General features: G+C 31.9%; 2 protein-coding genes across 2 annotated transcripts in view; one reads left to right on the top strand and one right to left on the bottom strand.

Moving 5' to 3' along the window:
• LOC127097276 (embryonic abundant protein VF30.1) overlaps nucleotides 1-23,304 on the bottom strand; it is a 71,323-nt gene that overhangs the window by 5,906 nt on the left and 42,113 nt on the right. The gene's annotated exons all lie outside the window — the stretch shown is intronic.
• On the top strand, nucleotides 12,592-13,931 carry LOC127097275 (embryonic abundant protein VF30.1). The gene is made up of 3 exons (XM_051035777.1): nucleotides 12,592-12,756; nucleotides 12,890-12,995; nucleotides 13,092-13,931. The coding sequence occupies exons 1-3, from the start codon at nucleotides 12,718-12,720 to the stop codon at nucleotides 13,751-13,753; spliced, it is 807 nt and encodes a 268-aa protein (XP_050891734.1). The 5' UTR covers nucleotides 12,592-12,717; the 3' UTR covers nucleotides 13,754-13,931.

Genomic DNA, 23,304 nt, shown 5'->3' with positions numbered 1-23,304 from the left:
AACGCGAAGAAACACATGATCTCCCTCTTGGAACTCAAGTGACTTCCTCCTCTTGTCGTGATAACTCTTCTGACGACTCTGAGCAATCCTCATCTTCTCCCGAATCATCTTAATCTTTTCCGTAGTTTGTTGAACAATCTCCGGTCCAACCACAGCACTCTCACCGGACTCATACCAACATAAAGGTGTCCGACATCTCCTACCATACAAAGCTTCAAACGGTGCCATACCAATGCTCGAATGAAAACTATTGTTGTAGGTAAACTCAATCAAAGGTAAATAACAATCCCAATCACCTCCCTTTTCCAAAACACAAGCTCTCAAAAGATCCTCCAGTGACTGAATCGTCCTCTCAGTCTGACCATCAGTCTGCGGATGATATGCAAAACTCAATCTCAGCTTAGTTCCCAAAGCCCTCTGCAAACCTTCCCAGAACTTCGATGTAAATCTAGGATCTCTGTCCGAAACAATACTCGACGGAATACCATGCAAACTCACAATTTTCTCAATATACAACTCAGCTAATCTCTCTAACGGATAATCCATTCTGATCGGAATGAAATGAGCTGATTCTGTCAATCTGTCAACAATCACCCAAATAGCTTCAAAATTCTTAATCGTCCTCGGTAAACCAGAAACAAAATCCATACTGATACTATCCCACTTCCACTCTGGAATAGCCAACGGTTGCATTAGCCCAGACGGCTTCTGATGCTCAATCTTTGACTTCTGACAAGTCAAACAGGAATAAACAAAACTCGCAATTTCTCTTTTCATTCCCGGCCACCAAAATAACTTTTTCAAATCATGATACATCTTCATAGCCCCAGGATGAATACTCAGGCCACTACGATGTCTTTCCTCCAGAATACTCTTCTTAAGTTCGGTAACATCCGGAATACACACCCGATTACCAAATTTCAAAACACCATTCTCATCAACTCTGAATTCACCACCTTGACCTTGATTCACTAGAGTCAACTTATCAACCAAAAGCACATCGGATTTCTGACCCTCTCTAATCTCATCCAGAATACCACTCGTTAACTTCAACATTCCCAATTTAACACTATTGTGAGTACTCTCACACACCAAACTCAAGTCTCTAAACTGCTCAATTAAATCCAATTCCTTAACCATTAACATAGACATATGCAATGATTTCCGACTCAATGCATCAGCCACTACGTTTGCTTTACCCGGATGGTAATTCAAACCAAAGTCATAATCTTCAGAAACTCTAACCATCTCCTCTGTATCATATTCAACTCTTTCTGATCAAACAAATACTTTAAACTCTTATGGTCACTGAAAACCTCAAATCTCGACCCGTACAAGTAATGCCTCCATAACTTCAAAACAAACACCACAGCTGCCAACTCTAAATCGTGTGTCGGATAGTTCCCCTCATGAACCTTCAATTGTCTCGAAGCATAAGCTACAACCTGCTTATTCTGCATCAACACACCACCCAAACCCAACAATGAAGCATCACAGTAAACCTCAAATGATTCTGACGGACTTGGTAATATCAGAACAGGAGCAGTAGTTAACCTTCTCTTTAACTATTGGAAACCTTCTTCACATTTTGAGTCCCAAACAAACGCTTGCCCCTTTCTAGTCAACATCGTCAACGGTAACGCCAACTTAGAAAATCCCTCAATGAACTTCCTATAATAACCTGCAAGTCCAAGAAAACTCCTTATCTCAGAAACTGACTTCGGAGCTTCCCACTTAGATACCGCTTCTATCTTAGAAGGATCAACGGCAACACCACCTCTTGAAATCACATGACCAAGAAAACTAACCTCTTCTAACCAAAATTCACACTTGGACAGTTTAGCAAATAACTTCTTTTCTCGTAGAACTCCTAAAACCACTCTCAAATGTTCAGCATGCTCTTCTTCAGATTTCGAATACACCAAAATGTCGTCAATAAACACCATAACAAACTTGTCTAGATACGGATGGAAAATCCTATTCATATACTCCATAAATGCTCCAGGCGCATTAGTCACACCAAAAGGCATTACAGAATACTCATAATATCCATACCTTGTTCTGAAAGCAGTCTTCTGAATATCCTCAGTTTTCACACGTATCTAATGATACCCCGATCTCAAATCTATCTTGCTGAACACACTCGCACCAACCAACTGATCCATCAAATCATCAATCCTCGGCAAAGGATACCGATTCTTGATCGTCACTTTATTCAGTTGCATGTAGTCCACACACAACCTCATAGTACCTTCTTTCTTCTTAACCAATAACACTGGTGCACCCCACGGTGACACACTCGGACGAATAAATTTCTTATCCAACAGATCTTCCAGCTGACTCTTCAATTCAGTTAACTCAACAGCAGACATACGGTACGGAGCCATCGATACCGGCCTAGTACCAGGTACCAAATCAATCAAGAACTCAACTTCACGCTCTGGCGGTAATTCATTCACTTCTTCAGGAAACACATCAGGAAAATCACACACCACGGCTAGATCGCAATTCACCAGTTGATCTTTAGCCTCCAAAGTCGCTAACAGCATAAACAACTCTGCCCCATCTACTACTGCCTCATTCACCTGCCTTGCTGATAGAAACAAACTCTTTCCTTCCTCAATCTCAGGAAAGATCACAGTCTTATCAAAACAATTGATATAAACTCGGTTAAACACCAACCAGTTCATACCCAGGATAACATCAATCTGCACTAGTGGAAGACACACTAGGTCCATCCCAAAGTCTCTACCAAAAATACTCAAAGGACAATTTAAACAAACTGAAGTAGTAGTCACTGAACCCTTCGCAGGAGTATCAATCACCATACTTCCATGCATCTCAGATATCTCTAATTTAAGTTTCACAGCACAATCCAAAGATATAAAGGAATGAGTCGCACCTGTGTCAATAATAGCTACAAGAGGAAAGCCATTAATATAACACGTACCTCGGATCAAACGATCATCTGCAGAAGTCTCAGAACCCGATAAAGCAAAGACCTTGCCTCCCGACTGATTCTCTTTCTTCGGCTTAGGACACTGTGGGCTGATATGACCCACCTCTCCACAGTTGAAACAAGTCACAGTCTTCGACCGGCACTCTGCAGCCAAGTGACCACCTTTTCCACACTTGAAACACTTCCTCTCAGCACTGGTACACTCATGGATACGATGTCCAGCCTGACCACATCTGTAACACTTAGCAGGGGCACTGGAGTCTCCCCCACTAGGCCTCTTCATCCCACTCTGCCTCTGAAAACCTTTGCCAGCTGCATACGGTTTCCCACGATCGTTCTGATTCTTGCCTTTCCTATCAACCCTCTGCTGATAGCTCTCCGCTCTGGCCTTGGTATCCTGTTCAAAAATCCTGCAACAGTCAACCAAATCAGAAAACACTCTAATCCGCTGATACCCAATAGCCTGCTTGATCTCGGGACGTAACCCGTTCTCAAACTTCACACATTTTGAAAATTCCCCAGTAGCCTCATCATAGGGAGTGTAATACTTCGACAGCTCTGTGAACTTAGCAGCATACTTAGTAACAGACCGATTACCCTGCTTCAATTCTAAGAACTCTATCTCTTTCTTTCCTCTAACATCCTCTGGAAAATACTTCCGCAGGAATCTTTCTCGGAACACCGCCCAAGTGATCTCAGCACTCCCGGCAGCTTCCAACTCAGTGCGGACAGCAACCCACCAATCATCTGCTTCCTCTGACAGCATATGCGTACCGAACCTGACCTTCTGGTTATCGACACACTCAGTCACTCGGAAGATCCTCTCGATCTCCTTCAACCACTTCTGAGCACCATCTGGATCGTATGCTCCCTTGGACATTGGAGGATTGTTCTTCTGGAACTCACTCAGTTGACGAGCAGCTCCCATTCCCACAACATTCAGATTTCCTCCAAGCACTCCAGCTAGCATACCCAGAGCCTCAGCAATCGCAGCATCGTCTCTACCTCTTCCAGCCATTCTATTCTGAAAACCCAACAAGCTAAAACAATAAGTACTGATAGGGTTACACAACACCTATCACGTACAGGGAAACAGAATAATTACGACTCGACTCGACCGACCAGGCTCTGATACCACTAATGTAACACCCTTCTAAAATACCCCAAATATTTAATTAAAACAACACACACACATATATATATATATATATATATCTCAGAGTAGATATGCAATTAAGGGTGTCACACAATCACTTCACACCATTCACCAAAATAATTGTCATGCTCTTTATTTAATCAAAATAAACATTTGCATAATTCGCAGCGGATAGAAATCAAATCAATCATGCAAAACATGTAACACATTACATGTAAACTGGTTCAACAACCACAATAAAACAAGGTAAAACATCCCATCCCGATGTTACATCTACCAGAGCATGACCCGCTAAGGAACTACACTAGACTCCAAGCACTAGCTTCTACTCAATCACTGCTCGTTACCTGAAAAATAGTTGTAAGGGTGAGTTCCTCAATCGATATAATAAGCATTATAAAATATCATGTAATGTTAAGTAAATTAACACATTTCATCACCCTATTCATATCACACATTCAGCAATGGCAATATAAACTCATAATCATACTCATACTCATACTCAACACAACCACAAAACATACGTATAATATTGGAATACATCCATTCATATTATACGCCCTACATACATTATGCAATGAGACTCCATGCATGCGGTACCGACTATTCGTGAACATATAGTTCAACCTCACCGATCAAACCCAGATACGGCTACCAAGCTCACTAGTCCCACTCATTTGAGACCTAGTGACTCACTCACTAATTCCTCACCATGGGAATTAGCTACCACCCCAAGGGCTATGCTATGCACGCTAAATCACCTAGCATGCAAACATCAACAACAGTCCACAATGACTAACTCACTAATTCCTCACCATGGGAATTAGCTACCACCATAAAGGTCACACTATGCATGCTAAATCACCTAGCATACAACCATCAACATCGCTCCACAATGGACATATGCTCACACTCTAAGCCATAAAACAGTCCATCCACAATTACATACATAATATATACATTCACAACATTATGCATATTTTCACACATCATCAGCATATTTATCACATAATCATATCATGTCATGCCAAATAAGTCAATCACAGTATTAGCACACTCTACTAATACCTATACTACTCAAAACAACGGGAAATGATCCCTACTATATCATACACCGATATAGGCCAACCATCAAATATATACACAACATATAAATATTAATTTTTCCACTTTTCAACAGTGTTAACCGGTTAACGCCCTGGGTTAACCGGTTAACGCAACACAGAACACGCTTTCTGGAAAAACTCAACAATGTTAACCGGTTAACGCCCTGGGTTAACCGGTTAACGCAAGACAGACAGCAATTTCTCATAAATCACAACAGTGTTAACCGGTTAACACGCAAGACAGAAAGCTGTCCCTGCGCTAACAGCGAAACGGACGCAGAATTCTCCGCATTTTCCACCGTTGGAGGACTTCCGGACCTCCGATTCCGATTCCGTAAAAAGCTATACGTTCGGAAAATCACAACTAACCCAAATACAGATTCAATTACAGTTTTCACATCATCTATTCATCACAATTTTTCAACATTCATAATCCAATTAGGGTCAAATCAATGGCTTATCACTACCCATTACATGTTAACCCATAATACCCATTAAACGACGATAAACCCCCCTTACCTGAGTTAATCCGGCAATCCTTTAGCTTCAAGGTCTTCTCTTCTCCAACTTTTGCTCTCTTGCTCTTCCTCTTTGCCCTTTCTCCACTTTTCAGCCGCTTCTCTGTTTTCACGTGAAAAAAAACCCTTTTCACCAATTGGAACTCTTTATATATATTCCAACTTTATTTTCCAATTTTTATTATTCCAATAATAATAATCCAATAATATTCCAATTATTTAATTAAATTAATAAATATATTATTAACTTAAATTAAATAATTATCTTATTTTTATCGGGGTGTTACAGAAACCGCCAAAATAGAACTTCTTAAGCCGCCACAATTTTCCTATTTTTTTTTTTGTAGTGACAACTTTGCTTTTCACCCTTTGAAGGATGAAAAACCAGTTCTTATTTATATCTGTCAACAACTTTTTGAATCATAGCAATAATCTTTGTTTCTCTATTTATGTTTAGTGGCATGGTCGGTGGTATCAAGTGATTCATGTAATTTATTAAGAGTATTATGATGAAGTTCAAACCTAACCAATGGTTTACGCATGCTAAAAATGAATCATTTCAAAACTTGATTCAGAGGGACGTACAATCATAAAAGAGACTCAATAATTAAAATTAAATCAAAGGTGAAAGCGATAAGACAACCAACAAAATAATTGTATTAAAGTGTTCCCCCTTAATGTATTACGAACATGCAACTACAATAAATTTTTCTAAATTTTGTTGCTTTGATTTTAACTCCAAATTAATTAAAGAGTTATTCTTTGCCTGGAATTGAAATTTTGTTGCAAAGAAGTAATAAAACATTACAAGAAAGTTGAGTTCTTGTGACATTCAAAATATCTCACTAAAAGTTAGTAATCTATAGGTAGATATAGGTAGATGTCTATTAGATTTTGAGTGGCACCCACATTTGATGTCAATTATAAGGGGTGTGGTGTGACACCAAATTGAATGTCACAATAACTTTTAGCTACAGTTAAGTTTTTACCTAAAATTACAACACATGTCATTATAATTTTACTTTTAAATTTAATTGAGGAATATTAGTAATATTAAAATCAAATTGCTTATTATAAATATTTTAAAATACATTAAGAACTAAGACAAAGTTAAATAACTAAAATTAAACAATTGTCCCATTTTCTTTTAAATTCAAATATTTCAACATATAGAGAGTTTAATTCATCTTACAAAAAAAATCACCTATATTTGTATTTTAATATTCTTATATCTTCACTTTCATATATCTATAATTCTGAATGGTCTTGTATCTTCACTGAATCTAAATTGTACCTGAAATAATAAATAAATATTTATTAAAATATGTACATTGAAATAACTCCATTTACATGAAATTTTAAACAGAAAAATCATCATTAGAATATTTTCTAATTAAAATTAAATCTAACAATGATTTTATAGTCCAAGTTAAATTTATGAATTTGTGTCAGAAATTAAACAACTTATGTAATCAAATCAAACTTTATTTTAAGAGCAAATTCTCTAATATGATTTTTGGTTTATTTACAATTTAGTTTTTACTTAACATTATTTTATATATCTGAATCTACATTGTATCTGAAATAATAAATAAACTAGATGAAGATCTGTGCGGGTGCAAATAGTTTATTTATATTTTATTAAATTTTAAATATGATAAGAATTTAGTTTGACATAATATAATTATTAAATTTTTTTTTACAATAATTTATTATGAATTATAATTGAAACAATGATATGAATTAATCACATAAAAAATATATTATTTATTTGAAAGAAAAATATATGTTTGTAAATATATATATATATATATATATATATATATATAAATATATATATATATATATATATATATATATATATATATATATATATTGTTTACCATGTTACCTTTTTAGCAAAAAACTAAGTGGACGCCCCGGATCACTTGTCTTTATTTCTATGAGTTTTAGAAATTGGAAGAAAGTTAGGAATGGAAAACATTGTTCCTTTCTTAAACACATAGAGAAGGATCCTTGCTCACCACACAACAATGCAATGAAAGCTTGTCAAGACTTGTTGAATCAAGATGGTCATATTATAAATGTTATTCAAGTGCAAAGTTCAAGTCAAAGAATGAATAATCGGTTACGACTCAAGACTTCAATTGACACTGTTTGTTGGTTAACACTACAAGCTTTTGCTTTTAGGGGTCACGACGAAAGTAGCAAATCAAGAAATCAAGGTAACTTTCTTGAGTTATTGAAACTTTTAGCATCCTACAATGATGAAGTTGCAAAAGTTGTGTTGGAAAATTCTCCACAAAATTGCAAGTATACTTCACATCAAATTCAAAAAGAGCTCTTGCAAATTCTTTCTAGTAGGGTGAAAAAGAGTATTCGTGAGGAAATTGGTGATTCCAAATTTTATATCGTTGTTGATGAAGCTCGTGATGAGTCAAAAAAGGAACAAATGGCTCTTGTATTAAGATTTGTTGATAAAGTTAGTTTAATACAAGAGAGATTTTTTGATGTGACACATGTTAAAGACACCACATCTTTAACTCTTAAGGAAGCAATATGTGATATACTTTCTCGACATAACCTTGATGTTTCTAACATTCGTGGCTAAGGGTATGATGGTGCTAGAAATATGAGAGGAGAATGGAATGGTTTACAAGCCCTCTTTATGAAGGATTATCCTTATGCATACTATGTTCATTGTTTTGCTCATCGATTGCAACTTGCATTAGTTACATCATCAAGAGAAGTCAAACCTATTCGTAAATTTTTTGAGAAGCTGATCTTTGTTGTGAATATTGTTTGTTCTTCTACAAAGCGTCATGATGAGTTACAAGCTGCCCAATTAGAAGAAATTTCTTATTTGTTAGAGATTGATGAGATTGTAACTGGTAAAGATGCAAATCAAGTTGGTACATTGAAACGAGCTGGAGATACTCGTTGGGGATCACATTACGATTCAATTTCTAGCTTGAGAAACATGTATGAAGCAACTTGTTTAGTTTTAATTTTTTTTGCAAAAGATAGAGGAAGTTATGCTACACGTGGGGATGCAGATAATTGTTATAATTACTTGAAGGCATTTGATTTTATATTTATTTTGCACTTGATGAAAGAAATCATGGGAATAACAGATATGCTTTGTCAAGCCTTAAAAAAAATCAAGATGTAGTTAATGTTATGAACTTGGTTCGTTCAACAAAACATCTTATTCAAGGTTTGAGAGAAAATGGTTGAGATATATTGTTTACTAAAGTGGTATCCTTTTGTGAAAAACATGTTATTGAGATTCCTGATCTTAATGATGTTCATTCAACAACAAGATTTGGACGCTCCCGTCTTGAAGAGAATCAAGTCACAATTCAGCATTACTTTAAAGTTGAAATCTTTTTCACTACCATTGACAAACAGTTACAAGAGTTGAATAGCCGATTCAGTGAGCAAGCAATGGATTTGTTAACTCTCTCTTGTTCTTTATCTCCTAAGGATGGATATAAAGCTTTTAGCATTGATACTATATGTTCTTTAGTTGAAAAATATTATCCTATGAATTTTAGTGATCAAGAGAAGAATAATTTGCAATTTCAACTCCAACATTTTCTATTTGTTGCTCGTCAAGCATCAAACTTGAATAATTTATCAACTATTCAAGAAATATGTTCATGTTTGGTTGCATCTGGACAGACTGAAACTTACTTCTTGATTGATAGACTACTTCGTCTTATCATGACTCTTCCCGTTTCTACGGCCACAACTGAGAGGTCTTTTTCAGCAATGAAAATTATTAAGACTAAGTTGATAAACAAGATGGATGATGGGTTTCTTGGAGATAGCATGACAGTATATATTGAAAGGGAGATTAATGCAAGCATTAGTTCAGAGTCAATTATTGACGATTTCAAGTCACTCGGAACGCGTAAAACATTACTTTAAGGTAGTTTTAAGTCATGTAATTTAAATTTTTAGTAATTAACTTTGTATTTATTTTAACTTTAATGTTTTATTTAAAATATTATTTAAACATTTTATTTATAATCTTTATTTTACGTTAGCGGCCATCCCAATTTTTTTTATCTGGCTTCGCCAATATATATATATATATATATATATATATATATATATATATAAAGTGAATAAGAAATATGTTAGAATCATATAAATACAAGATAAAACATTAAAACTAAATTGAAAATGTAAAATAAGTGCATAAAATATTATAATTTTTAATACCCTCTAAGAATGTTTCTTCATCATTTTGTGGATTGAAGATAATGTAAATTCTAAGATTCAAACATCATATAAATAATCATCTTGATATACATTAAAATTTAAAATGAACCTCTCGATATTCTAATATGTTTTGGTAGTTATATAATAAATGACTATGTCATTTATTTTCAACATATATGCAAATTATTTAATTCAATTAATTTTTTATTTATTTTCATTTATTTTCAATATAGTTAAATTCTGAATTTAGTTATAAAGATAATTCTTATGGTCACGCCAAAGCTCATTAAATACAGAAAACAAACAAATCCTAATGGACTTTTAATCCAAAAAATAATTAAATAATAATTTTTAATATATATGCAAATTATTTAATTCAATTGAGTTATTTATAATGATAATTAAATATAATTTATTAATACATTAGGGAAAATTTGTACGTAAAAATTTATATTGTAGCTGAAAAATGATTGTCTAATTTTTTATTTTAAATTTAGTTTTGTAACATGTAATTGTAGATATAATTAAAAATTATATTTTAGAAATAATTGAAAGTATTTTTATGTCTATTTGAAAATTATAATTAAACTTAAAATTATTCTATGACCATTTTATTTTAAGCATTGTATGACCATTTTATTTTATAAGATTAGAAAGAATTTGAAGCATTTGTATTTCTATTTGAAAATTATAATTAAACTTAAAAACATTGTATGACCATTTTATTTTATAAGATTTTTTGTACTATAATTTTAAAATGGTTAAATATAAATTATTATTTTTTCATTAAAAAAGGTTATTTACAATTTAGTAGTGGAAAAAATACAAAGTAGACAGACAGTGTCATCTACATATGCTCATATACCATAATTAGTCAAAGGTCAATCTTGTCATAGTATTACTAAAAGTATATATAATTTTATGTTGTTTGTAGAATTGTTTGCTTGAATTTGCTACTTATTTATAGTTTTAGGGAAGAAAATTTGACATTAAATTAGGTATTAAATATATACTTGTTTCTTTTATCATCCCAATTATATTATTGATTTTTTTTCTAATCATTGCGATATATTATGTGCAAATTGGTAAATACTTTTGCCTTTTCCAATAATATCTGAATAAATGATTGGTTGCATAATATTTTTAGAAGAATAGTGAAGATTTTGGCGGTTGTATATACCATATTATATCAAGTATATTACGACGGTTTGAACCATAGTCACGATCTTGGTTTCTATGGTTGTGTTTAATGGCGTGGTCGGTGGTATCAGTTGACTCATGTAATTGATTAAAAATATCATTATGAAGTTCAAATCTAACCAATGGTTTATGCATGCTAAAAACGAATCATTTCAAAACTTGATTCAGAGAGACATGCAATCATGAAAGAGACTCAATAATCGAATGTAAATCAAAGATGAAAGCGATAAGACAATCAACAAAATAATTGTATTAGGGTGTTCCTCCTTAATGTTTTAGGGACATGCAACTAGAATAAGTTCTTCTAAATTTTGTTGTTTTGGTTTTGACTCCAAATTAATTGAAGAGTTATGCTTTGGTTGAAATTGAAATTTTATTACAAAAAATAATAAGACACTACAAGACAAATTGACTTCTCTTAACATTCAAAATATGTCACTATAAATTAGTAATCTATAGGTAGATGTCTAAAAGACTTTGAGTGACACCCACCTTTGGTTTGGATCATCTGTTAAATTTGATTTGAATCAAACAGGACGGACTAATTGGAAAAAAAATATGGAAAAATTGCATGATTTGAATCATGTGTAAAGTGTGATTCGAATCAATTGAGACAGAGATGATCCCAGAGTTTGATGATTTGAATCATGTGTAAAATATGATTCAAGTCAAATTATTTTGAGGTTTTCTGGTTTCCAACTGTCCAAAATGATTCGAATCAGGGTTTTTATTTGATCCGAATCAAACACTCAAAATTCCAATTTTTCAAAATTAGTGATGAAAATATTGAACACGCTGATGATGAATATATAGTCGAGATACCGTGAGATTTGTTGATCACTAACTTTGGTGATCCCCTTTCTATTATTTTTTATTATAAAAAGAATGGTATATATGAAATTTTAAAATTAGGGGTCTAGTAAAGACTAAAGTTGCAAACTCTACCTAAATATTTGATATATCAAAAAAACGCTTTAAGTATGGTTATAAACTTTTTAAAGCAAAGCAAAATAGTAACTAAGGCTTGAGCTATAAACCCAACCGATTCATATTAAATATAATTTTCATTTTATAAACAGAAAATATATATTGTCTTTAAATTATATATTTGCCCGATACTGTATTTAATAAAAGAATATCGTGAGGCACTTTAATAAAGTATTGGAGTGTTTAAAACAGTTGTGTAAAATAATGCAGTAAATGAGTAAATATTATGCACATGCTATGCTCAAGGAGAATCAAAGTTTGGATAGTAATTAATGGCATCTTCCTGCATGGACGGCATTTGCACAAAAAGTTTGTAAGTTTAGACAAAAACCGAAACCACACAAAAACTTTGCAAAGAATGAGGAGATAATGCAATTGTTTTGCATGGATGGCACGTGCATAAAGTTTGTTACCACTTGGAGGAATGAATATGATCAATAAGACAAGTTTTGCATGCAATTATAGTGTATGTATTTACCTATAAATAATGAGAAAGTTGTAACAGTTTCATACACACTCCACTAAAGTCTTCACAGTTACCACTTGTTTGTAACTAGCTAAATGGAGTTTTCACATATCACGGTTTTGGCTCTCTTTTGTGTAAGTTATATATTTTCTACTCTATTGTATATATGATGATGTATATTTGTTTATAAGAAGGAATGAGGAAAAAACTCTTTAATCATTTTGAATTCAACACTAATATATAAAATGTGAATTATTGTTTTTACAGTTGGCTTTTGTGAGTACCGGTGCCATACCATCCGGAGAAGATTATTGGAAATATGTGTGGCCAAACACTCCTCTCCCTGAGGCTTTTTCAGATCTTTTGCTTCTTTGTTAGTAACATGAATTATATAACGAAATGTTGTCTCATAATAAGACTATTTATCATGGTTTTTGAAGTAATTATAATATGTTGTTTTATGTGGCAGATGGAAAAACTAATAGCCTACCCATTAGAGTCGAAGAATTAAACCAATACTCGACACTTTTTTTTCCACATGATCTTTATCCTGGAAAGAAAATAGTATTGGGTAACACTCAGTCTGTTGCAAAGATGATGCGGCCATTCACAGAACCAAGACAAGGTGTGACTGATTCCATATGGCTGGAGAATAAAGAAAGACAAAGTCTGGATGACTTTTGTAATAGTCGAACTGCTAAAGGAGAACACAAACATTGTGTATCATCTTTAGAATCTATGATTGATCATGTCATTTCACATTTTAGAACATCAAAGATTAAGGCTATTTCAAGTACCTTCGACAAAAATGAAGACCAATATGTTGTGGAGGAAGTAAAAAAAGTTGGTGACAATGCAGTGATGTGTCATAGATTGAATTTTGAAAAAGTTGTATTCAATTGCCATCAAGTGCGTGAAACAACCGCTTACGTGGTCTCGTTGGCAGCACCTGATGGAAGCAAAGCAAAGGCTTTAACCGTTTGTCATCATGATACAAGAGGTATGAACCCTGAGTTGCTTTACGAAGCTCTCAAAGTTAGCCCTGGAACTATTTCTGTTTGCCATTTCATTGGCAATAAGGCTGCTGCTTGGGTGCCTAATTATTCTGTTGACCGTCCTTGTGTTATCTAGATGCTAACTTCATGTTCAAACTGGATTTATGTTCAAATAATAAATGTATGTAAGGACAAGTATGATTTTATGTATCCTAAATAAAACAAAGTTAGAAATATGGTTGCAACTTTGTATGTTTCGATAAAATCATTCATGTATGTTTCAATTGCATAATGAAAAATAATTGTATGTTTTATATTCTAGATTATTTATTAGTCTGTTTGTTGGAGTACAAGGTGATAAAGATGAAAAAAACAAATAAGAGAAAGAGTAATAATAAATTTCCACTACTTTTAAAAGTTATAAAATGGTTGCACACAGACTGCAAAAAGAATAATAGTACTCACACCGCTCATTTGCTTAAATACAAGTGGGACTTAAAGAAAATACTAAAATATTACTAGTATCTAACAAACTTTGTCAACAAGTTTCTGAAAATGAATTAATTCTAGTATCATCATTTAATTCATATTTAGCTTAACAAAACCTAACAATATCAATTTCATCCCTCAAGCGGAGAAATGGATTTGTCTTAATCGACTTTGTTAGAACATCTATCAACTACTTCTGGATACAATAGAGTGTATAAAGGTTTGAAGTTTCTGGTTAAATACCAACCTGAAACCTAGGGAATAGGGTGGTGGGGATTATGGTTGTTAGGTTAGAGGGGTGGCCAAAGGGAGCACAGAGGCAGAGAAAGAAGAGATGGTTAAGAGAGAGTAAGAGTGTAGAAAGAGAAAAAATAGTGAAAATGAGGGGGGAGCGTGGAAATGGATTAAATACCCCCCCCCCCCCCCCCCCAATATGGTGCTAAGTGAGAGACACATGAGTCTCTCCCAACCAATGAGACTGTTGACTCTGACCAGTCATTATGCATGCGCGTCCATCATGTGCTCCCATTAACTTGTAATCTGAATCCCTCATCTTGATTGCCTTGACTTAATATGACAATCGCATGACCCTTATGTCATATGCATAGATTCCGTTGAATTGATCCAATGTCCCTGGATGAGAGTCAACCGTTGACTCTCTTCATTGACCCTCTACCCAGCACCAGGCTTCAAAAGTAAATGTGTCTAGACCCCATTGCTTTTCACAACCCCCCCCCCCCCCCCCCCCTTTACCTAGCCCATTGCTATTTGAATACAAATTACACCCCCTACTCTATTAATTTAATTTAATTAATTTAACTTGTTTTCTTAATGAATAATTTTATCAATTAATTTTTATAATTAGAATTTAATCAATAATTTATTAAAATAATTAATTTTAATAATCAAGGATTTACTTTATTTTATTTTTAATTACAAAAAAAATATAAAGTATGTTTTAACGATTAGGGTTTATTAGAATAATTCCGCGATTAATTTTAGGGTTAGTATTTAGTCATTATTAAGATTAATTACGATTTAATCAAGATCATATCAATTTGTCTTCGTCTATTAATCATGTTTATTATTCTCAAATAAAATCAATTATGTATATATATGTCATTTAATTTAATTTCTAATTAAATTAATTATAATATTTTTGCAAACTAAAAGTTAAACAAAATCAATACCACAAATTCAAATTTTAAGTCCTCTGCCCTTTTGATTGAGGCATTTTCAAAATCAAACATTTCTCCGCCCCTGATGCGTTGAGAACTTGCAATAATCTAAAAACAATCAAACAAACAAACATTTTCTAGAAGAACTACGGTATTCTTATCCTTAATCTAACATGTAGGTACGTAGGCATAGAGTCGTAGCACTCTAGCGAGTACAATAACCAAAAAATCTTTTTTGTGTCTAACTTCATTAATCAATTGTTTTCTTTAAACAATAGTATTTTCTTTGTAAATAAATACCTTAAGAAAATAATAAATAATATGAGCAAACATTCCCTTAGAAACACAAACTAACCCTAGGATTATATGAGGATCCCATTGAGTACAATAGAAGTGAGGGGTTCCTAACACATTCCCCTTACTTAACTGACTCCCGAACCTTATTGTCTCACCCATAACTTGAGGTTTTATCATTATTTTCCTGTTTCTTAGGAACAAATAATGGATGATGACGACTCTATAATTTTTCAGCCTCGACAGCCTCAAACAAGCTTTTTTTCCATAACTACTATAGTTGAAAAAAGGTCTTTTTTGAAGACTAAATGTGAAGATATAACCTACTTGTGTCATTATAGGTATGGTGTCTTGAGCCTCTAGGGAATAAAAATGCTAGACAAGAAGCATGCAGTGAAAGGATTTTCTAGAATTGAAGATTCAAAACAAGTATATGTAGACTACATGGTAGGAAAGCAACATAGAGAAATAATTACAAAGAAGAGTGACCGAAGATCAACAAGAAGATTGGAGCTTGTACACTCTACCATATGTGGCCCTATAAATCCCTTAGCAAACAAAAATGAGAGGTATATGTCGGACATGTTTATACTTATTAAGTGAAAAGTGAAAACAAGGTTTAGATGAAAACTCAAGAGTTTTGACATTTTATCTAGTCTTGATGACATTCATTCAGTCATCTATCAATTGAGAAGTCAAAAGACTTGATTTCTCAATCTCAGTGCATCATTCATTATGTTGTGTCATGTTTTAGAGGTTTAGAGGGTGACAGTCAAGAGTATTTTCGCCATCTAAATCTTTGTAGAATTTTAATTGTAATTGAGAATCATAAGTAAATGGTCCAAGAGTGATCCATTTGCACCTGATTATCTTTTCAGAATTTCTCAACCAGTAAACCAATGCATTTACAAGACATTTGCATTTTCTACTTATCACAGCATGTATTTCATTCCGTATAACGTTTAGAATACCAAATAGAGTAATTTTTCGGATCTACAAATATATCAGTTGAATCGATTTTCAAATGTAGGCAGAAGTAAAGGGCGAAAAATTTAAAAATCAAGCTTGCAGACGTCAGTATTCTTAATTTACGGTTTGCACAGTCTAACCTGGCGTGCTCATTTTATTTTTTTGAGTACTTTTTCAACCGCATTTTAATCAGTCTAGGCCTTTTTAATCGGTCATTTTTTACTTAAAAATTTGATCAAAACCTGTATGTTTTCAAGAAGTTTATTTTAAGTTGATTGTTTTGATGCGTTCATTAAAAAAATTCGAGCATTTTTGCATCTGATTTTCGTTCATTAAAAGGAATGAAGGATGTTGGATATGAGAAATTGACTCTTGTTCGGGAGACAACATTCCATCTATTCTAAAATGTTTTTTCTTTTTCTTGAACAAATCTTCTAGTAGTTATAGCTACTAGTTAGTGTCATTCTTTTGGTTGTGTTCTCTACCGTGTAAGAGATGTCATCTTCGTGTTTATCTATTTATGATATCTAGTAGGATATTATTTGTGAATACAGTTTATGTTTCTATCCAAACAATGAGCTATTACAATTGAAAATATTAATATTAGGCAAGAAAGTATCATCTTCATGATTTGATTGACATTATTCTCATATATTTGACCTACATCCACAATCTTCATTAAGTACAGTCAAGAAATATTTATAGATGGATACACATTAGGGTAAACAAAATTGATAAATCTTAAAGTGTAGCTATTCCACATGTTATAGTAGAGGTAACTTACATATTTTTCCCTTTTTCCTACTAAATTGGATATGTACTTAACAGTTTCAATGTACATTGATTTGTAGTGAAAGATACATTTGGTGTTATTATTTATGATGTGCATGTTCAAAGTTAAATGTGTTTTTTTTGTAATAAATGATTCATTTTATTCATGATCTCAAAATTTATATTTACATTAACTTAATTTATAAGTGAGTTCCTTATTCTTGTTTGAATGATAAGAATCATATCTAGAGTAACTTAATGTACATAATTATTTTGATCAGGAGTATTACATCTAAAGTAATTTAATGTGTAGAGTTTTTTGGACACTTGGTACCTTGCTAATGCTTATTTGATCTATGAGTTGAGTTAATTGTTATATCCACCAGTTTATTTATTGTTTGACATTGTAATGTTTTTTATAAGATATTTTAATACATTGTTCTTTCCATTCAGTGATGCAGGTCATATCACTTCTCACCATCCAAGTTCTTAAGTTTAATGCAACTCTGATTTTATTGAAATACACAGCTAAGCCATAATATAGATTTTCAAATTTCTTAATAAATAACAACACGAACTAGTTTTATCACCAACTTTAAATTTGGGTTTCTGGTTTTTCTCATTTGTCTAACATCAATACTTGGTGACAAACTATTTGACTTTAAGGTTCGTAATAATACATATATTCATTATGCATTTACATTATATTTGTTTCAAAAAAGAAACCAAGATAATATATCTAGCACATTTGTTGTAATTCTCCTTTAATCATCATCACTTTTGGAGGTTGTGCTGCTAGGTATTTTAGAAGTGAATATGCTCAGGATCTAGCTTTTAGCATACATTCTAAATGATTGGAATTGCCTTTGTTAAATGATTAAGAGAAGTTTAAATAATTAAGAGCAGTTTTGTTGCAGGAAGGCCATTTAGTTGCAAGAATATTATTTGTTGCAAGAATTATATTTCATGATAAACGATGATAGGAGACTGTTTGGGGGGCCAAACTTTTCATTTATGAAGACAGGAGGATGCTCGGGAGCATGAGGAGAAAACATTGGTTTCTCTGACCAAAATAAGAGCCTATATTGTGTTTTTATGCTCACAGTCCTACCATGTATTAAATGTTACTTATATTGCTTGTTTATTTAGATTATAATTTTGCTGCAAGATATGTTTAGTGTCTGCAAAAGTAAAAAGTAGATAGACATTGCCATCTACATATGCTAATATGCATAATTATGATAGGACATGTCCCATATACCATAATTAATCAAAGGTCAATCTTGTCATAGTATTACTAAAAGTATATTAATTCTATGTTGTTTGTAGTATTGTTTGCTTGGACCTGCTAATTATTTATAGTTTTAGAGAAGAAAATTTGACATTAAAATAGGAAATAAATATATATTTGTTTCTTCTGTCATCCTAATTATATTGTTGATTTTTTTTCTAATCATTGTGATATATTATGTACAAATTAGTAAATACTTTTGCATTCAATAATATCTGAGCAAATGATTGGCTGCATAACATTTTTAGAAAAAAAGTGAATATTCTGGTGGTTGTAAACACCATATTATACCAAGTATATTACGACGTTTTGTGTGGCGATTATTGTAAAACCGCCATTGTTTCCTCTGTGTGGCGGTTGAAACCGCCAAAATAGAACTTCTTAAGCCACCACAATTTTCCTTTTTTTTTGTAGTGACAACTTTGCTTTTCACCCTTTGAAGGATGAAATTCTAGTTCTTATTTATATCTGTCAACAAATTTTTGATTCATAGCAATAATCTTTGTTTCTCTATTTATGTTTAGTGGCATGGCCGGTGGTATCAAGTGATTCATGTAATTTATTAAGAGTATTATGATGAAGTCCAAACCTAACCAATGGTTTACGCATGCTAGAAATGAATCATTTCAAAACTTGATTCAGAGATACGTACAATCATAAAAGAGACTCAATAATCAAAAGTAAATCAAAGATGAAAGCAATAAGACAACCAATAAAATAATTGTATTAAAGCGTTCCCCCTTAATGTATTAGGAACATGCAACTACAATAAGTTTTTCTAAATTTTGTTGCTTTGATTTTAACTCCAAATTAATTAAAGAGTTATGCTTTGCCTGAAATTGAAATTTTGTTGCAAAGAAATAATAAGACATTACAAGAAAGTTGACTTCTTGTGACATTCAAAATATGTCACTAAAAGTTAATAATCTATAGGTAGATATCTAAAAGATTTTGAGTGGCACCCACATTTGGTGTCAACTATAAGGGGTGTGGTGTGACACCAAATTGAATGTCACGATAACTTTTAACTAGAGTTAAGTTTTTACCTAAAATTACAACACATGTCATTATATATCATGTGAGTATTACAAGTAATAGAAATTATACCTAGGATTTTTTTTTAGGTGTCACTAAAACTTCAATAAAGAAAATTTTTATCATATCAAAATATAATAAATTTATAATTTTACTTTTAAATTTAATTGAGGAATATTAGTAATATTAAAATGAAATTGCTTATTATAAATATTTTAAAATACATTAAGAACTAAGACAAAGTTAAATAACTAAAATTAAACAATTATCCCATTTTCTTTTAAATTCAAATATTTCAACATATAGAAAGTTTCATTCATCATTCTTAGAATCTTTAAACAAAAGAAACTAAATCTATTAATCTTACAAAAAAATCACCAATATTAGTATTTTAATATTCTTATATCTTCACTTTCGTATATCTATAATTCTGAATGGTCTTGTATCTTCACTGAATCTAAATTGTACCTGAAATAATAAATAAATATTTATTAAAATATATACTTTGAAATAAGTCCATTTACATGAAATTTTAAAGAGCAAAAACATCATTAGAATATTTTCTAACTAAAATTAAATCTAACAATGATTTTATAGTCCAAACTAAATATATGAATTTGTGTCAGAAATTAAACAACTTATGTAATCAAATCAAACTTTATTTGAAGAGTAAATTCTCTAATATGATTGTTGGTGTATTTACAATTTAGTTTTTACTAAACACTACTTTATATATCTGAACTTACATTGTACTTGAAATAATAAATAAACTAGATAAAGATCCGCGCGGGTGCAAATAATTTATTTATATTTTATTAAATTTTAAATATGATAAGAATTTATTTTGACATGATATAATTATTAAATTTATTTTACAATAATTTATTATAAATTATAATTGAAACAATGATATGAATTAATCACATAAAAAACATATATTTTATTTGAAAGAAATATGTTAGAATCATATAAATACAAGATAAAACATTAAAATTAAATTGAAAATGTAAAATAAGTGCATAAATTTTTTAAATTTTTAATACCCTCTAAGAATGTTTCTTCATCATTTTGTGGATCGAAGATAATGTAAATTCTAAGATTCAAACATCATATAAATAATCATCTCGATATACATTAAAATTTAAAATGAACCTACCGATATTCTAATATATTTTGGTAGTTATATAAGAAATTGAGTATTGTGTTTGTGTGCATTTGACTATGTCATTTATTTTCAACATATATGCAAATTATTGAATTCAATTAATTTTTTTATTTATTTTCAATATAGTTAAATTCTGAATTTAGTTTTTGTTGGACTACACATGGGGGTATCCGATTGTTGGTAGGTGGAGAGTGAAGAGAGAGGGCATTTGGGGTCTGCGCCGCTAGGCATTTGTTGGTTTTCTTCTTTCATTCACCAACATCTTTAGTATTTATAGTGTCAAACTAGGGTTATTAATTTGAGAAAAATACCAAAATGTCCTTCTTTTCAAAGTTTTAGAACAAAATGAGTTTTAAGAACTAATTAAAATTAAATTAAATCATTCTAACAAAAAAACTATATTAAACTGAAACAAAGACGTAGAAAATTCTAATTAATTGAATCAAACACTTTGACAAAGAGATAAAAATAAAATGTCTCAAAATGGATAAAGGTCGGACGCAAAAGTGCTCGAAAAATTAAAATGAATGCACCAAAATGATCATTGCGAAATAAACTTATTGGAAAAATACAGCATTTCTTTTAATTTTGAAATAAATTTTGATCGGTTAAACAGGCTCGAGCTGATCAAAAGGTGACCGAAAAATTAGTTGAAAAATAAATCGAGCATACCATGTTAAACTACGTGAAACATAGATTAATAAAACTGATGTCTGCAAGCTTGATTTTGAAACTTTTTCGCCCGCCATTTTGACACACATTCGATAATTGGTTTAACCGCTTCGTCTGTAAATCTGAAAATTCATTTCGACTGACATTCTAGGCATTATGCGGTATGGAATGCATGGTATGCTATGCAGAGATGCAATAACTATGATGAATGTATTGAATCAGCGATTCAGAGTCAAAATTGGGGTGTGACAGTTGCCCCTATTTAATTATCTTCAACACGAGAATATGAAGAAGTACACTCTTCATATAGTATCGATGACTCTTGTTTGTTCGATGTTGTAATTGAACACTAATCGAATCCACTTAAGTAATTGGGATGATAATAATCGATTATATATCAGAAACCAAACTAGTAGATTAACTTGTTCATCATATTTGTTTTATGTTTATCTATTTACGATTCAAGTTTCTGAAACCTTGAACCCCCTATTTCTTTTTCATATTTGTTTGTCTATTTTCAGGGTTGTAATATAGTGGTAAGTATCTCAACTCATTAAATGACTCTATAAGCTTCTGTCTCGAATTGCTCCGAACTTTTTCCAAAAAATTAGAAAAAAAATCCTCTATTTTCAAGAAATTGCAAATTCCTTTATTTTCCATTTTTTTCTTTCTATTTTGTCATTTTCAAAAAATCCAAAAAAATATTGTAGATACGTTATTTCACTTTATTTGTTTTTAGTCATATTTTAATAATTTTTAGATTTTATTTTATTCGTTTTTGTTAGACTTTATTAGATTTTAATCGTTTTATTAGATTTTCCGTCATATTTTTAAAAAGTAATAAAATGGTTGCGCACAGACTGCAAAAAGAATAATAGTACTCACACCGCTCATTTGCTTAAATACAAATGGGACTTAAAGAAAATACTAAAATATTACTAGTATCTAACAAACTTTGTCAACAAGTTTCTGAAAATGAATTAATTCTAGTATCATCATTTAATTCATATTTAGCTTAACAAAACCTAACAATATCAATTTCATCCCTCAAGCGGAGAAATTGATTTGTCTTAATCGACTTTGTTAGAACATCTATCAACTACTTCTGGATACAATAGAGTGTATAAAGGTTTGAAGTTTCTGGTTAAATACCAACCTGAAACCTAGGGAATAGGGTGGTGGGGATTGTGGTTGTTAGGTTAGAGGGGTGGCCAAAGGGAGCACAGAGGCAGAGAAAGAAGATATGGTTAAGAGAGAGTAAGAGTGTAGAAAGAGAAAAAATAGTGAAAATGAGGGGGGAGCGTGGAAATGGATTTAATACTCGAGACTACGTCTGGACATTCCACCCAGGCAGTCTGTTTCTTTCCAATTTGTTAAGAAAATGGTTCGAATGTTTACGAATGTTTTGCAGGGAAGACGAATATGCATGACTTGCAAGCTCTTGCAGCTTGAGCCTAATATTCGGGATTACGACTGGATATTTCATCCAGGTAATCTTTTTCTTCCAACTTCAATAAGAAGATGGTTTGTGATATTTACAGGTGTTTTGGAGAGAAGACGAATATTTATGGCTTACAAGCTCTTACAACTTGAGCCTAATCTTCGGGATTATGACTGGATATTCCATCAAGGATAATCTTTTTCTTCCAATTTTAATGAGAAAAAAGATTTGGAGATTTCAAAAAATAAATCGGTGGAGTTCTCAATCATTCAATTTTTATTGTTCACTCTCAAAATGAATTTGAAATCAAATGAATAAATAAGTGATCAAATAATTAAAAAAATTTATAAATATAAAAAGAATATGCACGTATATGAGATGC

This window comes from Lathyrus oleraceus, chromosome 6 (genome assembly GCF_024323335.1).
Source record: "Lathyrus oleraceus cultivar Zhongwan6 chromosome 6, CAAS_Psat_ZW6_1.0, whole genome shotgun sequence".
Taxonomy (NCBI): Eukaryota; Viridiplantae; Streptophyta; class Magnoliopsida; order Fabales; family Fabaceae; genus Lathyrus; species Lathyrus oleraceus.
Note: the sequence above shows the minus strand (reverse complement) of the source record. Positions and strands in the feature narration are given on the sequence as shown.

Excerpts from the sequence above, each read along its gene's own strand:
- LOC127097275 (XM_051035777.1), top strand. The coding sequence starts at position 12,718 with ATGGAGTTTTCACATATCACGGTTTTGGCTCTCTTTTGT. Across the intron at positions 12,757-12,889 it reads CGGTTTTGGCTCTCTTTTGT|TTGGCTTTTGTGAGTACCGG; the intron begins GTAAGTTATATA and ends TTGTTTTTACAG. Across the intron at positions 12,996-13,091 it reads TTCAGATCTTTTGCTTCTTT|ATGGAAAAACTAATAGCCTA; the intron begins GTTAGTAACATG and ends TTTATGTGGCAG.